At 40.0% G+C, this 21538-nt stretch overlaps 1 protein-coding gene across 1 annotated transcript in view; it reads left to right on the top strand.

Moving 5' to 3' along the window:
- Positions 1-9710: 9710 nt before the first annotated feature.
- Positions 9711-21538, top strand: part of MYRFL (myelin regulatory factor like) — a 126134-nt gene continuing 114306 nt past the window's right edge. The window contains 1 exon segment of the mRNA XM_057742277.1: positions 9711-9924. Coding sequence (XP_057598260.1) covers positions 9711-9924 — 214 coding nt within the window.

Below are 21538 nucleotides of genomic sequence, written 5' to 3'. Positions count from 1 at the left end.
GAAGCTGGGAGTTTTCTGTGACAGCTCTGGTCAAGCTCTAGCTGACTCTTTCTCAGCACAGCTTTTAAATACTGGAATCCCCAGATTTTTGCCCTGGGCCCCTTTATCTGAATATTCTTTAGATCGTCTCTTTTAGGCTCATGGTCTTAAAAACTTTATATAAGCATTGCTTGTCACTCTGCATCTCCAACCCTGGCATTGTCCCTTTTCTAGCTCCAGAGTCTTGTAGCCATTTGCCTACCCAGCCACTCCACTTGGATTTCAAATGGGCATCTCAAATCTAACATAGCTGAATACTTGCCCAGTTCTTAAGTGACAGTCTAGGGCTTATTCTTGATTTCTCCATTTCTGTCACCACCACCCCATCAACTCTCTCCAAAACATGTCTGGGATCTATCCACTCCTCTCCATGTCCGCTACTTCCACTGAGTCATCTTTCATCTGGACTCTTGCAATAATCCCTTACTTGGTGTCCTTTCTTCCACTCCTGCCCTTCTACAGTCATTGACAGCAGTCAACATGATCCTTTTAAAAACAAAAATCAGAATGTCGCTTTCTTTCTTAACATCCTCTCCTGGCGTCTTAGAAAAATAAATTCAGGGACTTCCCTGGCAATCCAGTGGTTAAGACTCAGTGCTTCCACTGCATCCTGCACACCATGTGACGCGGCCAAAAAAAAGAAAAAAAAAAAAGGAAAAATAAATCCATAAATCCCAACTCAACAGGAAACCATCAAGTTTCCATAGTGGTTAATGTTAACAGAGAAGTAATAAAAATCAGCTTGGAAAACAATTCATGGATCTTTTTAAAACAAACAAACAAAAAATATCAGAGAAGAGGAGCAAGCTTGCTGAAGAATAGAAACTCTTGCCAGAGGCAGCTGCCAAGGAAGTACACGTCTACAAACACTGTAACTTTAAGAGGAAGGGCTGTAGTATGAATACGAGAATTCTGGAGCTATCGGTCTCAGGGACAGTCTTAAGAGAGACAAGATTTAACCACAGCAGCTCAGCTTTGATTCATTTATCTATTGGTGTTCTTAGGAAACATCAGTACCAAAACAAATCCAAACCTCAGGTACGTTAGATTGTCATTCAAAAGAGTGAACCTCCATTGAATTTGTGCAGAATGAGATGCCCAACAGAACTGGAAAATCTTAGACCACTGGAGATGTAAAGAGCAGAGTCAAGGAAATATGGGTAATATTTGTTATTCACTGTGAGGGAGAAACTTCCACTTAAATCCCAGTTGCCACCAGCTGTACTGTGCTCAGCTTTGTGCTCTGGACTCATTAATTAGTACAGATATATTTTTTAGCCCTTCCAACGTCTTTCCTCTAAATTCTCTTTGCTGTCCTCAGACCCCGTTGGCTGTTATAATTTAGCCTCCAACCCAGATGTTGCAACTTGAGGGCTGAATTGTGCTTTCGTGTGTGTGCTATTTGTCCTGGACAATGTTTTGGTTTATTGTTTTGTTTTTAAACATATTAGTTGCAACATTTAAAAAATGAGATTTAAAATTAACATCTGTATTTCCAGCTTCTCTTTTAAACTTGGCGCTTTCAAAAACCCTGAGTCCACATTCCTGAGTGGCAGCGTGTGGAGGAAGTTGAGTGACTCCACCTGCTGGGTGGCTCCGCCCTTAGGGCATGTGCTTTCTGGTTTGCTCTCTGCCCCACCATCCCTAGTTGTCTCCCTGACACCGTGGCTAAGGGTCAGCTCTCTGTTATCAATATGCTTGCATGGTGTTTTTTGCTTATTTTGACCCATTTTACTCACTTATCTGCCTGGTCCTATAATTATTTGAGCTTGGGACTCCAGTTCTAACCTTTGTCTCTCAGCTTATTAAATGGAATCTAATTTCTTCCCTATCACTCATTACTCTGCTGCTGACTAGGTGAAGTCCCTGGGTGAACTATTGGATAGAATGCAGAATCATCATTTGGCAGAGGATGATATAGTATGGTGACTTAACTTCCAACGGCCCCCAGAAAACTTGGCTGGGAGCTTCCCTTGGAGTCTAGATTTAGCCATAGGCTACACGGTTTAGACATCTTAATTCATACTGCACCTAAAGGCATAGAAACCCTTTTAAAAAATCACATTGGATTTCTCCTTTGCTACCCGTATCCAATCGGTAGCCAACTCTTCTTGGTTCTATAGCATCTTCAGGCTTTGTTACTGCCTATCTGGATGCCTCAGTAGCTTCTCAGCTGGTGTAAATTTAGTTACTGTCCCAATCAGCACAGTCTAACACAGCTTTTTTCTAAATTAGATTTAATTATATCATGCACCACAACTACCCAAATAGAAAATATCAGTAGATATACTTAGAATGAATATGCATGGAATCAAATTCAGATTTAGCCTAACATTCAAAATCTACCCAAATCCACCTTCAGCCTACTTCCCATCTTTTTTTCTTGCTCTACCATGCATACACCATACCTCCAGTCTCTGAACCTGGGCTTTTCCACCTCCAAGCCATTGCTCATGTTTTTGAAGACATGTCCATTGTTTGTCTTTTCAAATCCCAGCTCTTTATGATTTCTTTTCAGATCCTCCCAGACAAAATTAATCTTTCCTTCCTCTGTTCTCTTGGGATGTTTTCCCCAGCTCTTCTCAGAGTCTGCCTTGAATTCCTTGTATTTTTCTCATGCTCTATATCTGAGCCTATGGAGGCAGGAACCACAATTTACACATCTTATTATTTCTTGCACCCAGCAGAGTTTAGCACAAGTTGAACTGAGACAAATAGAAAATCTATTTCTTGAAGCGACTTGATGACTTATCCTTAAAGATCTGGGGCCCAATATACCCTTCGAAATAGGATTCTAAGCCTCTTTTTCCCCATAGGATGATTAATTTTTTTGTTTAAACAATTTATATGTGTGAGGTTCTAAAATACTCATTAGAAAGTATACCACATCACACATACCAATTCTAACAAAAATGAAACAATCTGACAAATTCAGAATGTGGGACATTATATAAGACAGTGCTCCAGGACTGTTAAACATGTGTCAATGTTGTAAAAACCAACCAACCAAAATGACAAGGAGATTATATATATATATATAGAGAGAGAGAGAGAAAACAAAAACCAAAAGTGGGAAAATAGCAATTAGTAACTCTAGATGAAGATTCTAGGGTATTTCATGGTACTATTCATTCAGTTTTTCTATAGGTTAAAAATTTTCAAAATGAAAAGTTGGAGAAAAGAAAAAGGAAGGAACTGAAAGGACTAGTTTAATTTCCTAACTGTATTCTTTTTAGTCTCTTATTAGATAAGTTAATAGCTAAATAGTGAAAACAAAACATTTATTTGGGTATAACTTCACATTTAGGAGTAAACCCAGCTAGGAGTGAGCCATGCACTTGGCTGTAAGAATTCCTGAAGCAGAAATGCAGTTTTGTTGCTCATTAGAGGGACTTCTCACACTTTACGGTTTGTACTCTCAAAGGAAATAAACCAGAGGAAGTGGACTAGGTGTGGATCAAGGAATTTAAGTTTTTACTGTGAGTAGATTTGGAAATATTTAACAAATCCTGACATTTCATTATCACAAGCCTCAGTATCTGTGAAAGTGATTATATTGATTTGCCCTCTTTCTCTAGGTGAAAAAAAAGAACCCTATATCTTTGCTAGGTTGTAGCTACATCGATCTTGTTGCTAGAGTCAGAGATAGAAATATATTGGTGTAAAAGGACAAATAGGAGATAAGACTATGTATTTATTGCCCATTTCTGTAATTACATGCATCACTAAGGACAAAGGTCTTTAAAAGAAAGACGAAAGGCAGAGTAGAAACAGTTTCCTATAGATGGATTTTCTACCACTTCCCTCTTGATGAATTTTCCTTCTGCTTCGCGGCATGTCCTTCTGGTCTGACGATCACATTTGAAAACTTAACCATCTTTTGGGGCACAATGCGATGGCTGGAAATATGCTTCACTCCAGTAAAAAGAAAATGAAGATTTTTCAAGCACATTCATAGGCTTCGAGCTGAGAGGACAGCACTTACTTCCTGAGCTCTGGTAGTCGTTCCCTGAGGAGGTAACTACCAGGACCACAGCACCATGGATGTGGTAGGCGAAAACGAGGCCCTACAGCAGTTCTTCGAAGGTAAGGAGCCGTTTCCAACATCTGAGAAACGGCACTGCTTACTATCACCCTCACCTTTTTGGAATTCATTTCGACTTGGCTTTGAGAGAAATACCGTTGTACTAACTGTCCTGAAGTCAGAAGTGCGGGTTTATTTGCTGTGTTTTTAGCAAAAAATCAATGGTATAGGTAGTGATTTTTAAAAATTCAGGATTTCAATCTTATAGCTTGGTTGTTAAAAGAATCAACTTATATAAAAGTGTAAAGCAATTATATTCCAATAAAGAGCTTAAAAAAAAAAGAATCAAGAGGTCAGCATACCTGTGTTACTAGAATTTGTCCCTGTCCTGTGCTAGATTTTTTTCTAATCCCTATGTTTCGTAAAACTAGATTTTTCTTATCTCTAAGATTATTGAATATAGCACAAGAAAAAATTTGAGTTTACTTAAGACAGTTTTTCTCTTAATGTAATTAAATTGTTTTGTAACAGCCTAACAGCAAAGGAACACCTCTTTCCTCGATCCCTTCTTTGTTTTTCACAACACTTGAAAAATGTGTAACTATTGAATGATGATTTTTTTTGAGGTTAAATATTTTTTTCCCCAAGAGAAGGCTAACTCTAGGACATGGTTACAAAGATTTTCTTTTTTTCTAAAAACCTGAAATGGTGATACCACTTCTCATATTTAGTTGGGTTGATATTCTCACAGTGTGTCTGCCGAAAATGTCAGCAAAGGCTTGTCTTCTCATGACACATTTTATTGGGAGACTGCATTTATTTCATTGGGAGACACATTTATTTTATTGGGAGACACATTTATTTTATTGGGAGACTGCACGTCAGTGCAGCTACAGTTCCTTATCAGTTAGCCATGCTCAGACCTCCATGGGATGGGTAATGTGGCCAGAGCTTTTTCAAGTTTCCAGGTATTTCCCAGGAGGGAGTATGCGAACAATTGAGGGCTGACCTGCTCACTCACAGAATCCAGAGGGCAGTTAGCAGCATATTGAGAAAGTGCTTTCGGCATTTCTTGTAATTAGTAAAGTGCCTGACAAATACTAGACGTTTGAGGGTTGAATGGAATTGACCCAACGCCATACCTATCGAACACTAGAGTGTTTATATCAAAGAAACAGTGAGATTCTAGGTCAGTATCAGAAGGAATTAGCACAATACAGTAGGTTCTGTGGCTTGGATTTTGCCACATGGTGCAAGAAGGAATATAAGCCCTAGAGAATTATTGTGTTATTTCAGCCCTGCGATCAATCCCATCATGTTCCATCTCTGACAGTGCCAATGTCAGTGTGGCCACTTGGGTCACACAGTAGGCACACTAACATTGCTCGATTGTTGTTGCCTGATTTTATATCCTATGTAACTTTCATTTGAGCAGTAGGTAGCAAGCTCCAAGCTACAGTTATATCTGCTTTATTTTAGAAAAACCACCAGTTGATTTTATAAATGCACAAAATCTACTTGATTTCCTTCCAGAGCTAAAGAAGACCTGAAAAGTTCATCTGATATACCTTCTGTTTTTTTGGAAGTGCTGTTATACCTATAGGGTCGCTATACTGTCCTTGTTTATGCTATTTTCAGAAGTCTTTGGGCATATGGTTTCCACAAGTCCTCTCTATAGCTGGTTACAAAATCTGATTTATTATTATTATTATTGTATCTTTCTTAGCTCAAACTAAACTCTGGCTCTTTTTGAAGCCTTTTTAACTAGGGAGGAATATTTCCTCCATTGCAAGAGAATAAAATGGTCAGTGTTTTTCTTACATTTAATTTGAATGAATAAATGGAAAAGATGGTAAACTTTGGAAATAAAAACTAGAAGCACTAACTTAAGTGATTGCCCTCCCCCTGAAAATCACACAGCTGGTTGTCAATTTTTTGTTACCTATTTAGCCAATATCGATCACTGACTGTGTGCCAAGTCCAACAACCACCTCTTTTAAGTGGTAGCCTGTAGGGCTTTGAGAAGTTTCCCTTAGATTATGACTTCCTTTCTCAAATATTCCCTAGAATGAGGACGGTAAAACTGGATATGATATTCTCAGGAGGAGGGCCAGTTGTTTTATGTTGTGCTCCTGTTGATATGTCAGCTTCTAATTAAATGCAATCTCATATAAAAAATCAAATTCTGAAAAGCAAGAAAAGTTTTCATAATTTGTTACCCACCTGAAAGCTAATTTTTTCTTTGCTTTCTCAGATTCTTCATTCTAAGAAACTGAATCCTAAATAATATATTTTTTCCTTATGAACACTTTTGCATTAAAAAGTATCTGGACTGGGACTTCCCTGGCAGTCCAGTGGTTAAGACTTCACCTTCCAATGCAAGGGGTGTGGGTTCAATTCCTGGTCGGGGAGCTAAGATCCCACATACCTTGCAGCCAAAAAACCAAAACATAAACAAAAAACCCAGAAGCAATATTGTAAAAAATTCAATAAAGACGTTAAAAAATGATCCGCATTAAAAAAAAAAACAACTTAAAAAAACGAGTATCTGGACTGACAATATTGTTGTGAATTAAACAGCTTTGAACATCAGAGCTCATGCTGATCATGCTGAATCTTTGTGGTGTGTCTCAGGAAATGACAAGAACAAAGGTGCTTCCAGGTAGCTGGCAAGCCTCCTTCTATTGCCTGCCACTGATGCAATAGGTAGGCCTATCAGCTAACGCAGAAGAGGTGGATCATGTTCTCTAGGGATCCCAACATCCACTGGAAACTCAGATACCATGTGAAATGTTTGGCTTTTTCAGCAAAGCTGATACTACTGCAAGAGAAAGGTTGTCAGAGGAGAGGCGCATTATTTTATTTATAATAACTAAAAATTGGTTACAACTTAAATTTCTAATAGCGGTGGATTAAATAGATTATGGTTCTTTCATGTAATGGGATATTTTGTAGCTATTAAAAATGATGATAAGGAAAAATGTTAATGATATAAAGGGGAAAAGTGGGTTACAAATTGGTATATATAATACAATTGAACATATATATATTTTTTCTGGAACAAAATTTATTAAAACTTATCTGAAAACAGTTACTATGTATACATACACGCACACACATATATGTAGAAACAACTGGATGAATACACTACCAGTATTAACAGTAGTTATTTCTTAGCAGTAGGAATATGGGGATTTTTACTTTCCTCTTTATACTTTATCTCAGTGCTTCAAAATTGGAATGTATTATGTCATTATCAGTTTATCTTAAACAAAGGAGACTGGGTTTAATTCCGCAAAACTCTTCTGTTTAAGAATTTCTTTTCTGTGTGAAGAAAAATTGTAAAAGACATTGACATGGATGAAAAAAAAAAAGATTACTAGGTGTCTTCCATAGAAAACTGTGCCTGGATCATGGCCTTTGGGCTATCAAAAAATAAAGACAATAAAGTCTTAGAACTATTTTGAAACTCTGTAAATTATAGATAATTGATATCAATGCAATGAATTTTGTCAATAGATATGTAAATGAATGATCTCCTTTTGGGAATCAATAGTTTCAGTAAAACCCAGTTTTCCATTTATTTGTAAATTCATCCCATGGTGTAGCTAGATTTAGATTATCTGTCTGCTTCTCTACCTAGATTTATTGTCTATCATCTATCATCTATCTATCTATCACCTATCTATCTATCTGTCTGTCTATCTATCTATCTATCTATCTATCATCTATCACCTATCTATATCTATCTATCTATCTATCTATCTATCTATCTATCTATCTATCTATCTATCTAGTCTATCATCATTTATCTATCTGAGTACCTAGATCTAGATCTGTTGTTTGAATTCTCCTTGAACCAGTTGTAACATCTTCCTGCTTCCTTCATGAAGTAAATAAAAATCTTTGACATGTGTTCATCTTATATTCCTATGAGTCATGATTTTATCTTTTTTTTTGGCTGCCTTTGATCTTCATTGCTGAGAGTGGGCTTTCTCAAGTTGTGGAGAGTGGGGGCTACTCTTTGTTGTGGTGCGTGGGCTTCTCAGTGCAGTGGCTTCTCTTATTGTGGAGCATGAGCTCTAGGCATGTGGGCTTCAGTAGCTGTGGCGCACCGACTTAGCAACTGTGGTGCAGGGGCTTACTTGTTCCGAGACATGTGGGATCTTCCCGGACCAGGGATGGAACCTGTACCCCCTGCATTGGCAGGTGGATTCTTAACCACTGTGCAACCAGGGAAGTCCCCATGATTTTATCTTTAAAAATACATACACTTTAACACTTGCCAAGTTTTAAGTTAGTTAACTTGGACTTTGTTTTATCTTAGGTTTGAACCAGATTAATAATGTTTACTGAGCGTTTGCCATGCGCCAAGCACTATCCCATTCACTTTCATTCATTATCTCATTTAATTCTTACAACAACCTCCTGGGTGAGAAAGGAATAGAAAATGAAGTATGGTAAATCCCATTCCTCAGTTAACTTTACTTGTTTTTGATAGCTGTGACCTTACATTCTTAATTTGTTTCCTTACGGGAATTTCTTTTGGACTACTGTGACATCAAGATTTATCTTTTAGTTCCCAGCTTTTTAGCACAGTTTATAAAAACTAATTTGAGAAATATTTTATTATTCATTATATTTAATATTTAAGAAGAAATTTTCTAAATTGGTGAGAAGCTGTTTAGCTCACCCTCTTCGTAATGTCCTGAAGTAGGTTCTCAAATGCTTTTTGGCTTATCATGGAAGCAAAAGAGGAGGTTCCTGCCCTGATAGAGCAAAGTGGGAAAAACTACATACAGTTGTCCTCAGAATCCAGGGAGTGGTTGGTTCTAGGGTCCGCTCTGATACCGAAATCCACAAATGCTCAGGTCACATATAAAATGGCAGTAGTATTTTCATATTAACCTATGTAATTCCTCTAGTACACGTTAAATAATCTTTAGATTATTTATAATACTCCATACAATGTAAATGCTATGTGAGTAGTTGCTAGCATGTGGCAAAATTAAGTTTTCCTTTTTGGAACTTTCTGGGATCTTTTTTCCCAAATATTTTCCATCTTCGGTTGGCTGAAATCTGCAAATGTGGAACCCGTGGACACAGAGGACTGACTCTCCTGAGTAGATCACATGGAAAAGCAGAAGAGGGAAACTAGCTGAAGAAAGTCCTACTCACCCACTGAAGTTTGGGGGGTGAGGGGCAACTCCTAAAACCAGAAGCTGTGGATGGGCAGGAACCACTGGACAGCTCCTGAGATCTAAGAGAAAGAACAGTCCCTTCAGGAGGCTGCTGTCAAACAAGTGTCAAATTATTTTCTGCCCTCCTCTCTCTGCTTAAGATTTAAATTTCTAGTTAGTTATTATTAAAGTAGAGTAGTAAGGGTGCAGGGTAGGTAGAAACATCTGCTACTCATGAGCGCCACAGGAATATTATGGAGGTGCCAAGCTTTCAGGAAAATGAAGAAAATGCTTACAATTCTGGAACAGAAAAGGAATGACTCAAGGGACCGACCCAGATGGAATGGATCTAGAAAGGCTTCAAGAGAGAGTTTGGTAGAATTGTTGAGTACAAGAGAGATGTAGCTTAGAAAAGTGCCTATGTGGTGCAAGCAGATAGTAGACAGTAATATTTATAGAATAAATGAATGAAGAACAGTGCACAGACTATTCTATTCAACAGTTTGAACGCTAGGTTCGGAGAGCCAGCAAGTCCAAATATGGGAAGAAGAAAAACTTGCCCAGTAGCAGAAAGTTTCAGTGAATAAAACAAACAGAGGCAGCTGAGACAAAGTGCTGCCAGTTGGTGGAAAGCCTCAGGTTCCATTAGCACGAGAGATAAAGTCGTGAATGTCTTCTGTGGTTCCTGTATATTGCTTCTCCAAAAGGGAAACCAACTCTGACTGGTTGATGTTTCTGAATTCCTATTATTGGAATCAGACGCTCTGAGCAGCTGAATGCAGTGCAGAGGGCTGGCCCTGGGCAAGATTGTATTGCAGGTAAAGGATATCTTTGGCCTCTGGCCAGTCTCTCAATCTTTGTCTTTCTTTCACTTTAGGACCACCACTTTCTCACCCTCTCACATAACCAGCATTCTTGTGCCCTCTTCCTTCTGTCCCAATAAAACCTGAGCTTGCACAGAAGGTGCAAATGGCAAAGGATCTGATGGCACCTTACATCTCTATAGAGTTTTGTATTCAATGTGTTTTCATAGAACACAAAGTTGTTTTGATCAAATGAGTCAAAAAGATTACCTTCTCTAAGAGTAGGTTTGGTTGATCTCTAATGGTGGAATTTTAGGCATCATGTTGCATCCTAGTATCTCTGAAATTATCCCACAGAGGCAGGAGCACCTTGTTTATTGATGAGGCCACCTCTGTTTCTGTTTGGAGATAGTATGGACTTTCCAGGAGACTGGGAACAAGAATACGTCAAGGACAAGAAGAACTACCCAGATCATGCAAGCAGCTTATAATTATTTGCACACTTTTATCTGATGTTGGCAGGTGGTTAGAAACTATACTGCCTTGTCATGAAGCATCCAGAACAAAGAGGTGTGGGATTGGTGCATTCAGGGGAAAAAAATCCCTTTTTATTTCAAAGATTTTTTTGATGTAGACCATTTTTTAAAATAAATTTTATTTATTTATTTATTTTTGGCTGTGTTGGGTCTTCATTGCTGTGCACGGGCTTTCTCTAGTTGTAGTGAGCGAGGGCTACTCTTCGTTGTGGTGCACAGCCTTCTCATTGTGGTGGCTTCTCTTGTTGCGAAGCACTGGCTCTAGTCTCGCAGGCTTCAGTAGCTGTGGTGCACAGACTCTAGCGCACAGGCTCAGTAGTTGTGGCACAGGGGCTTAGTTGTTCCACAGCATGTGGGATCTTCCTGGACCAGGGATCGAACCTGTGTCCCCTGCATTGGCAGGCGGATTCTTAACCATTGCGCTACCAGGGAAGTCCCTGATGTGGAACTTTATTGAATTTTGTTGCAATATTGCTTCTATTTTATGTTTTGGTTTTTTGGCTGCAAGGCATGTGGGATCTTCGCTCCCCAACCATGGATCAAAACTGCACCCCCTGCATTGGAAGGTGAAGTCTTAACCACTGGACTGCAAGGGAAGTCCCCCAAATCCCTTTTCTTCTTTCACGCTGGGAACCGCAAGGTGAAGGTGATTTCATTAGAATTTAAAATGTGCTGTAACTACGTCAGAGCTAACGTCTGTCACCTGCACACACACTACATTTGAGACCTGCTAATATTATCAGCAACTCTAGGGAATCCTGGGACAAAATCACTCAGACAAATGCTTCTGAGAAGAGACTCCATCACCTTCTCTGGTGTTATTGATGTTGTCATCTTTTCAACTTGGGAGTTAGAAGTCGGCTTCTGGAAGACTCCACAATATCTTGGAAGCTAAACATTGAATACATGGACAATTGTGGAAAATATAGATAACATAAAACAAGAAATTGCTATCACTTGTAATCGCACCATTTAGTGATAACAGCTGTTCATATTTTGGTATTGATCTTGTGTGTTTTTTAAAAATAGGATCATACTATTTACACTCTTTAATAATGGACTTTTTCACGGAGTATAGAGAGAAACATCCTTTCTTATCATTACTTATTCATTTATAACAGGAGTCTGAAACCATGGCCCGCAAGCTAAATCTGGCCTGCAGCCTGATTTTATAAATAAAGTTTTATTAGAATACACTCATTCGTTTAAATATTATCTGTGGCTGCTTAGATGCTGTGATGGCAGAGTTGAGTGGTGGCCACAGAGACCTTATGGCCCTCAAAATCTAAAATACTATCTGGCTCTTTATAGAAAATGTTTGCTAACCCTTGATCTACAACCTAATTAATAATACTATCATTTATTGAACACTTACTTTGTACTAGGTATAGAATCATAACCCCCATAAGAAGAACATTCCAGGCAAAGGGAATACCAGTGTGAAGTCCCTAAGCTTGGAGTGGTCAGGGGTGGGGCTGGAGTGGGATAGGGGTGCTGTGGAATGGGCAGAGGACAGTGTTGAGTGACAATGGGGTGGGTGGTAGGAGATGATGTCAAGAGTTTGGATTTTTATTCTCAGTGTGATGGGAAACCAGTGGAGAGTTTTAAGCAGGGGAACAGGCAGAACTTGCAGGTGGGTGGCATGTGGGCATGAGGAAGGCAGAGGAATCAAGGATGATGCCTAGACATTGGTGTCAATAATTGGTGGCTGTCGTACAATGTACTCAGTTGTGGAATAATGGGTGGAAGCACATTTTTGTGTGTGTGTGTGTGTGTGCGTGTGTGTGCATATGTGTGAAATCGAGAATTCACTTGGGCACTGCATTTTAGCTACCTTTTAGAGAACCAGGCAGAGATGATAAGGAGGCAATTGGATGTTTGAATCTGGAACCCAAGGGAGGGATGTGGGCTATGGATATCAATTTGGGAGTCATCAGCATATGGTTGGGGTTTAAAGCCCTGAGACTAGGTGAGGTCACCAAGAAGAGGTCACCCAGAAGGGAAACAAGAGGGCTCCGTGATAACACTTAGGGATCCAAGTGTGAGCAACCAGCAAAGGATGTTAAGTGAGGTGGGAGGAAAGCCAGGACAGTGTGGTGCTGAGCTAGGAAAGAAAGTGTTTCAAAGAGGGTGTGGCCAAATGTTCTAAGTGTTTCTGAAATGCCAGTTAATTGAGCATAGAATTTGGGAAAGAAGGTGGTGCGTGACCTTGACAAGAGGTTTCCATGCAGTAGGGGAAGAAAGCCCAGTCAGGGGGGTGAAGCGAAAATGGAAGGCGAGGGGCTAATGTGGATAGTGCTATTGAGAAGTTCTGTCATGCCAGGAGCAGAGAGCTGTGGCAATAGCCAGAGGAAGTGTGGAGGCAAGAGGGTTTTTATTTGATACTTTTGTTTTTAGATGGAAGATACGAAAGCTTGTTGTGCAGATGGAATGCTTCAGTGCGGAGGAATAAATGTATGATGCGGAAGAGGGAGGGTGGGTAATTGTGGGAGGGGAACCTTAAGAAGGTGGGTGAGGATGGGGTGGAGCGAGCTTGCCCTTAGGTGCCAGGAACACTTACTGTCTTGCAAGGGAGGAAAAGAGGAGTATCTGGAACAGATACAGGTCGTGTGGTAGGTTTCAGGGTGAGAACTTGAGACAGGTTACTTCTGCTTTACCTGAGAAGTGAGGCGGTGGGAGTGTGGTAGGGGACCGTTGAGGGCTTTAGGAGGGAGAATAAATTGTGCAATGATCTTCTTAGTTAGTGTATTAGTTTTGTAGGGCTGACATAAAAAATTACCACAAACATGTGGCTTAAAGCAACAGAAATTTATCCTCTCACAATTCTGGAGATAAGAAGTCTGAAATCAAGGATTTGGCAAGGCCAGAAACGCAGAGGCTCTAGGGAAGAATGGTGCTGGTGCTCCTTGGTACTCCTTGACTTATAGACTAATCACTCGCATCTCTAACTGCATCTTCACATCACCTCCTCCGCGAGTCTCTTCTACCTGTCACTTCTCTTACGAGGACACTCGTCATTGCACTTAGGGACCACCCTAATCCCGGATGACCTCATCTTGAACCACTTAACTTTATTTATTTATTTATTTTTTCTGTATACATAGTTTTGCAGGCTTTTCATTTGTTTATTATTATGATACAAATCATATGCCATAAATTCACCATTTTAAAGTTGACAATTTGGTGGTTATTAGTATATCACCAGATTGTGCAACTAGTAACATATTTAATGCTATAATATTTTAATCACCCCCAAAAGATATCTTGTACTTGTTAGTAATCACTCATAGTTCCCCATATTCCCACCCCTTGGCAACCACTAAGGTTCTTTCTTCCTCCATGAAATTGCTTGGTCTGAACATTTCATAAAAATCGAATCATGTAATCTGTGTCCTTTTGTGCCTGGCTTTTTTCTTTCACTTAGCTTGTTTTCAGGATTCATCTATGTTGTAGCATGTGTCATTACATGCATCAGTGAAAAATTCCGCTATGTGGACATAACACGTATTTGTTATTGATTCATCAGTTGATAGACATTTGGACTGTTTCCACCTTAGGCTATTATGAATAATGGTGCTATGAAGCTTCATGTACAAGTCTTTGCATGGTAATATGTCTTCCACTTTCTTGAGTGTTCCACTTGAAGTGGAATTTCTGGAGCATGAATACATTTAACTTTATTATATCTGTCAACAGATATAACAAATCTGACAGATTATATCTGTCAACACCCCTTTTCCAAGTAAGTTTACACTCACAGGTTCTGGGTGGTCGTACTTTTTGGGGTCCTGTTTTCAACTCACTAGAGGGTGAGGGTGTAAAAAGCAGATCGGCCAGGAAATAGTAAGGATGCTAGTCAGTGCCGTGTACATTTGAGATCTGTGGTCAATTACTTTAAGTGAGGTTAATCACTACATTTACATGATTTTCTCAGCAACATTCAGCTACTCAGTGCAGTCTTGGAGTGCGTGAAGAATTGGGTTTAACTAAAGTCAGGATTTTCTTGGGTGCGTTCCACAGATGGAAAGAAAGGAAGAGACTTACAAGTCTTTGCAAGGGAGTAATTAGAGTGACGGACCCTGGAATTTAAGCTGGGTAAGAAAGGAGTGGAAGGGGGATGAGGAAGTATGGAACGGTGGGAATAAGGTTCATGACCAGAGGATCTCAATAGGTGAAGGTATTAGAGTAGAGGTATAAGTGTCAGTGAGTGGAAAGGTTAAGCTGGTCGAAGAACACAATTGAAACTGAGATTTCAGAGAATGGTGCAGTTATTGATGATGCCAAGGTTTAGGAGAGGGTCACAGGAAGTGGTGGCTGAGGTGGGGTGGAGCTGAGGAGTTTAAGAAACTGAGAGGCTGTGATTTAATTGGGTGGAGGTTGATGCAACCAGCAGTGATGGCAGGAGTAGTGAGGGGGAGAGAGAGAGAGAGAGAGAGGGGTAACAGATGCTGAATGTTCAATAAGAAATGAATAGTGACCAAGAGGTTGATAGATGCTATTATTACCAGGAGGTGGCCTGGTCATTTGGCACACACCAAAGCTTGTAAAGGAGGGAGGAGGAAAACTGATCTGGAAGCAGCAATGAAGAGCAAGGAGAACATCTCTTCCATTTTCAGGTTCTAGGTATATATGGGAAAACCTTTATTTGAGATGTTCCATAATTTAATCATTTCTTATTGTTGGACATTTAGGCTTGGGCTAGGTTTTCCCCTGTTACATACATACTATTATAACAATTTCCCCCCAAACCCGTAGTTATTTACTTTGTATAGATCTCCCCAAAATATAATTGTTGGCACACAGTATTTTTTAAAAAAATTTTGGTCTTTGGTATTGCCAAATTATCTGCTAGGAAGTTTTTAAATATCCACCTGCAGACTGCTACCTGATATTAATTTATATTTTTTGACATAAAAAACGTTACTCTAAGTTCAGAGTCCTTAACTTAGGATAAGATTCCGGAGGGGACTTGAACCCTCTGAAATTGGGTGGAAATGTGTATATGTGTAGGCACATATTTATAGGGAAATTCTCTATAGTTTTCATCAGATGACTCGTGTGGTCTGTGACCCAGAAGAGGTTAGAAACTTTGCCCTAGTCCCAGGCTGTTGGCTGCTTCTCTCATCTGCCCCTCCCGGAGTAGCCAGAGGCTGAAGCAGCCCACAGTGGAGGGGGTGGCAGTGGGGAGATGTGTGTGCTCTGAACCAGGTGGGAGATTCTGGACTGGAGCACGTTTTAACAGTGAGAGTCTAGAGGCATATAGATTCTACAAAATGTTAAAGGATGGGAAAGGGAGATTTGATAGCATTATTAAAAGCAGTGATGAAAACGATTCCTGTTTTATCTTTATCATCTGAGCTGTAACAGTAGCAGTAAACATTTACACCAAAACTATAGTGCAACCAGGAAGGAAGCAAGTTCTTGAAAGTCTGTTCTCAGTTTTAATGGTGCATGTAGAAAATCAGATGACTTCTCCCTGAACAGTTGACCTGACCAGGAAAAGTGATTATTTCCTTTGCATTGGGCTTCCTTCTATCCCCAGGGCCACATCAGTGGCACTTGAAGAGATGCTTCCAGGGGTCCAGCTGGTGGCCAGTTTGATGGGAGGACACCCCTGGCAGTGGATCAACATCTGTTCGTCATCTGCTTCTAAAAAGATTCCTGAATTAGCTTACATTAAAGGATACCTTAAATATTGATGTATATAAGGGAAAGGAGAGAGTAATACAACTTCCTCAGGGGAACAATAGTGAAATTAAGTTATCAGGCGTTCAGCAAGAGATTCAAATCTCTTTCCTTGACTCTACCTCTCCTTCCAAACATTCATCGATCTTTCTCTTCCCTTTCATCACCAAACTCTGAAAAATACCCACTCTCTTCATTCCTCACATCCCATTCACTTTTGAACCCAATCTCCACTGGCTTCTGCTCCCACTTACCCTTCTGAAATTTCTCCTAATTGCTAGATCGTATTAAGGATCGTCGGCCCTAGTCCTCCTGGTGTCCTCTCGTCATCCGTGTTTACTCATGGAAGCTATCCTGTTTGATCCCATGGCATCTTCGCCTCCGATTCTCATCCAGCCTCTCCGTTTCCTCTCAGGAGCGCTCGCTAGTTCACCCTCCTCCTTCTCCCCCCGCCCCATCCTGTTTTGGAAACTCTTATTTGAGCACCAAAGGCTCACCCTGAATGGTTTCCTTTACTCCCCCGGATTAGCACTTCCCAAACCCTATTGCCACATTCCAGACCTAGAGTTACAGATGTTTAATGTACACTTGCATGTGCCCAAGTGTCCCTTAGTTTCCCCAAAGCAGTACATTGATGGTGGAACTCGTTATCCTTCCGCTCCCTGATTCCTGTACCCCCTTCACTCTTCACCAGACCGCTCAAACTAGAAACTGGGGTGTCGCCCTTACCGACTTCTCCCACACTCTATGTAGCTAACTGTTTACCACACTGTTGCTACGTGCTTTCAGCTGCAGCCTCCGCGTTGTTTGGATATTCATCTCTTGCAAGAGCCTGCTAACGTGTCTCCCTGACCGCCTTCCACTTCACTTTGGGCTCATACGAACGCCATTACTTAAACCTTTCTGTTGACTCTCCATGGCCTGAGCTTAGCGTATGGTCCCAATGTAACATTTCAGCACCCTTATCTCCGAGACGCTCCCATCCTCACCGCTGTGAGAGACAGTTTGGTGCAGCGCATAAGAGCTTGTTCCAGGGCCGGAGCTCTAACCCTGACTCTGCTCCTTGCTAGCTGTGTGATCTGGGGCAAGTTACTTCAACTCTCTGTGCCTCGGTTCTGTATCTATAAAATTGGATACTACTAATGCCAGTCTTATAAGGTTATTGGGAAGGTTAAACGATTCAATACGCATGAGTTTCTTGGCCAAAACTTCTGATAGAAAGGCAGGGGACTTTATTGCATTGTACAAAAGTTTGGGCTCCTTTTCTTACGTATATTTTAGTATCAGAATCAAATCTGGCGGGGCGGGGGGGAGTCCCAGCTCCTCAAGAACATTTTTTATTGTAGATAACTCATAGATCTGTGACCCATGGCCGTGATCGTCCCCTAGGTGTGATAACTCTATTTCCCCTAGAAAGAACCCTTTATTAGCAGGAAGGAAGGGCAGGTGGCACGGTGTTCAGTAGGAAACATGGCAGAGATGCTAACTGGGGATGGAGAGAATCCAAACCCAAGTCCTTCTGTGAGAGATTCAGGCTATAACTCAAACTGAGTGGTAGCTGAGATTCAGAATCATTACCTGGGAGTCACTGGGAGACATTAGGAGTCAAACAAAAGAGTAGAAGCTCTGTATTTGACAAAAGTAGAGATCTAGGCATCAGAAAACCAGCAAGGTAATGGACCCTGGGTTGTAAGAATCATCTTGGAGTTTGATCACAGTATCTTTCCCATTTCTGAGGCTGCATTTCACAAGCCACCCACATCAGCTCTGGAAACTTGGCACCAAAGCACATCACACACATTGTCTCTGATCTCCTGACACCAGCCTGCGTGCGTGGTGATGAGTGATATAGTAGTCAGAGCATAGGATTTGTATTCAGATTTCCCTGTGCCCAAATCTCTTCTCTACCGTTCAGTTAAGATGCTGTCTTGACAAATGACTGGGTTTCTCTGAGACTGTTTCCTCATCTATTAAATGAAGCAGATATTACCTCATAGGAGAAAAATGAGAAGTAAGATGATGTACATGATGTGCTTTGAATAGTCCCTGATATACAGTTACTGCCCAATGAAACAGTATTATCAGTATTCTATATAAGAAAAATGTTTATTCTTTTAAAGGAGCTCCTGGAAGCAGTCTGTGATCAGTAAGGAAACCTCTACCATTTAATGAACACTTGACTTTATGCTAGACATTGTACTAAGGTCTTTAGCTATATTGATTCTTAGTTTGTACAACAAAGTAAACAGGCAGATAACGTTATCATCATTTTAGTGATGAGAAAAGAGAGATTCAGAAAAGGTTTGTGCCTTGCCCAAGGTAACACAGTTACTATGTATTAGACCTTAGAGTTGGACAGATGTCTGTTTTTCTCCAAAGGCCTGTGCTCCTCACCACTCTGCACAGTGTCCTCCAAACAGGCTCTGTAGCGTTAGCTGTGGAACTCATGGCTCCTCTTGAAATAGAGTTTTCGTGCGTGTGTGTGACAGTGTGCATGCAATTCCATCCTATAGATGAAATTATTCTGGAATGTGAGTGGTTGGAACTTTAGTGCCATCGGGCATTTTTTGGCAAAGCTCTGCTCTGGCACCATAAGATGAAGTGCTAGTGGTAAAGAGGCAATGGTGTGTGTTCATGAAGCAGTCAGCTACGGAAAATCAAAAGATAAGGCTACAAATAAGAATACAAAGATATAAGAACACCAACAGTGACCTGTAGTACTGCATGGTGCAAAACAAGAATCCGTAGAGGGAATTCAGGGAGCTGGATTTGCTCAGAAGTGTAGTAGAAAATAGTAACTCTCTATATTGTCCTTTTTGGTACCCAGACTCAGGACAAAAAGTCCAGTGAGATGGTACCCCAATATTTGGGGTATTAGCAATATAAGAAACCACGTTCATGTAAAGCAATGGGGAGTAATGTGTTCTAAGGATAACGTCATATGACTTGATAATTGGAAATAGTATCATTCCCGTGGGATTAAAGCGATCAATATCCTCAAGTATTAGAAGCCGAGAAATATGCTTCCTAGGAATCTGTGGTATGCGGTTGATGGCAGAAGCCTTAGTTCAGGCAGACCTGAGTTCAAATCCTGATTCCTCTGCTTCTTAATTTTGTGACCTTGGGCCAGTAACAACATTTTAAAGTTTCAGTTTTCTTCATCTGTAAAATGGGGATAATACCTACCTCTTGAGGTTGTGAGCATTAATGATAAAATATTGAAATGATGAGATAAATGATAGTTATTGATTTTTATTTTAACATTTGCAAGTGTGAAGGAACAAAATTGCTTGCTCTATTTATTTTGAAACAAGAATGAGTAAAAGCTACATATATATATTCAAACATTTCTTTTTCAAAGAAACACTTCTGTCCCCAGGGAGTTATTACAACTTTTACATGTTCACATTAATTCCAGAGCCTTTATAATCATAAAATCCATTTATAGCCTTTAGTTGCCAAGCAACAAAGGACAAAGTACTGAGTATTTCCTTTTATTGCAAAAGGTTTAGCTTTTCCATGTTGATCATGAAATCAGCATTTTTTCAGGAAAAAAAATAGAACAGTGAAACTTAATACCATATTTTTAAGGTTTCGTGGACACTCCTCATTTGGGGTTAGAATCAAAGCTGAAAGGGATAAATTGTTATCATTGTCTGTTCTTGAATAGGCTAAAGCATTTGTGCTAATTTTTAGTAAATCTGTAAGAAGTTCTGAAGTTGGGACACTGCAGATTTGGTTTAAGGAGAGAACTTGTTTCATTTTACCTCTGTTCTGTGATGCTCTCCCTGTAAAAAAACTAGTTCTTTGATCTGTCAATTGTCTTTCGGAAAAGGCTAGACTGGTGTAAAATACTTATGGAAAACCTTATCTGCTAACCTTGGTAACAACTGACCTCAAATAGATTATTCAGCCGTGCATCGTCAGGGTTTGGGAAGCTAGCTCTGAGGCACACAACAAAACCAAATTCTCTACTTCTTTGAAAGGTATCAAAGCTTTTAGTTACTTCTCTTGTTTTTTTCTGTGGAGAATCAGAAAGTAAAGGTTGGGAACCCCCAAAGAATCAAAAGAATAGATTACTATTTAACGTCCTATAAAGTATCCTAGTACAACTTACAGTTTTAAAAGCTTATAAAAGCATGTATGGAAACAGTTTTTTAAAATTTGCGTGGCTATTTCTCTATTCGTTCATATTAAAACATTACAAAGCAGATCAGAGTATCTTGATGGGAATTTTACTCCTCTTGTCCCATATGCGTTCTGTGTGTGTAGTGGGATTCTATAGATGCAAAGTGTGGAGACAGTGATCCTCTTTTTTTCTTCCCTTATGGGTTAGAGAAGCTTGTTGCTTTGAAACAAACCTATTAAGTCACATAAAATGTTTACAGGCAGGAAGAGGCAGAAATGACACCTACAAACTATTTCTTATAAATTCTACAAGGTAACAGCTAGTCAAGGCTCTTTTGCTGAGAGTAATGTCCTTTGGGACGATTTTTGTGCCTGAATATGACAGAGTAAGAGCTAGCTGTTAGCGTGAGTAGACTAATTCCGATGGAGCAGAAGAGGGACACTGTAAATCTATTATCTGTGTATCTCAAGAAGTGCTGTGCTTTAAGAAGCATTTGGAGAACTACGGTTTCTTCTTTTTATCTGCTTGGGGATGACAGACACACACACACACACACACACACACACACACACACACACACACACACACACACATCTCTCCCTCCCCTGGGAGGAGCTGGATTGTGTGTGAAGATCTGAATGGACCTTTCTTGGTGGTGAGGACGGCAGGGCTGTAAACCATGCTCAGGACCTGGTCCTCCCTTTGCTCGCTGTTTGTGGAAATGTCGGAAAAAAGAAAACAAAAAAACCCCCCAAAATCCATACACAGCCACCAATTTTTACCATTCCTTATTTTGCCAGTTCTTTCCTAACCCATCTTTGATGTTTCCTTCTCACTCTTCCAATTGTATTATGCTTGTTTATAAAGTCTGATATTTTACAAACTCTTTTACTTCCATCAACTCATTGGTCCCTCATGCAAGCCTGAGAGGAAGACATTTTATGATGAAAGAAATGGATCCTTAAAGAAGTTGACAGATGTGTCCAAAACCACAGGATTGGTGGCAAAACCTTTTTCTTTTCCCTCCAAGCCCAAAGCTCTTTCCATTTACGTACCGCTTTGCCTTCCCATGTATTGGCTTATTGGCTTCCATATTCTAGGGCTCGATGTCAGAAAAATACTTGTCAACATGGTAGATCTTT

This window comes from Hippopotamus amphibius, chromosome 7, assembly GCF_030028045.1.
Source record: "Hippopotamus amphibius kiboko isolate mHipAmp2 chromosome 7, mHipAmp2.hap2, whole genome shotgun sequence".
NCBI classification, from domain to species: Eukaryota; Metazoa; Chordata; class Mammalia; order Artiodactyla; family Hippopotamidae; genus Hippopotamus; species Hippopotamus amphibius.
This window is presented reverse-complemented; position numbering and strand designations above follow the sequence as displayed.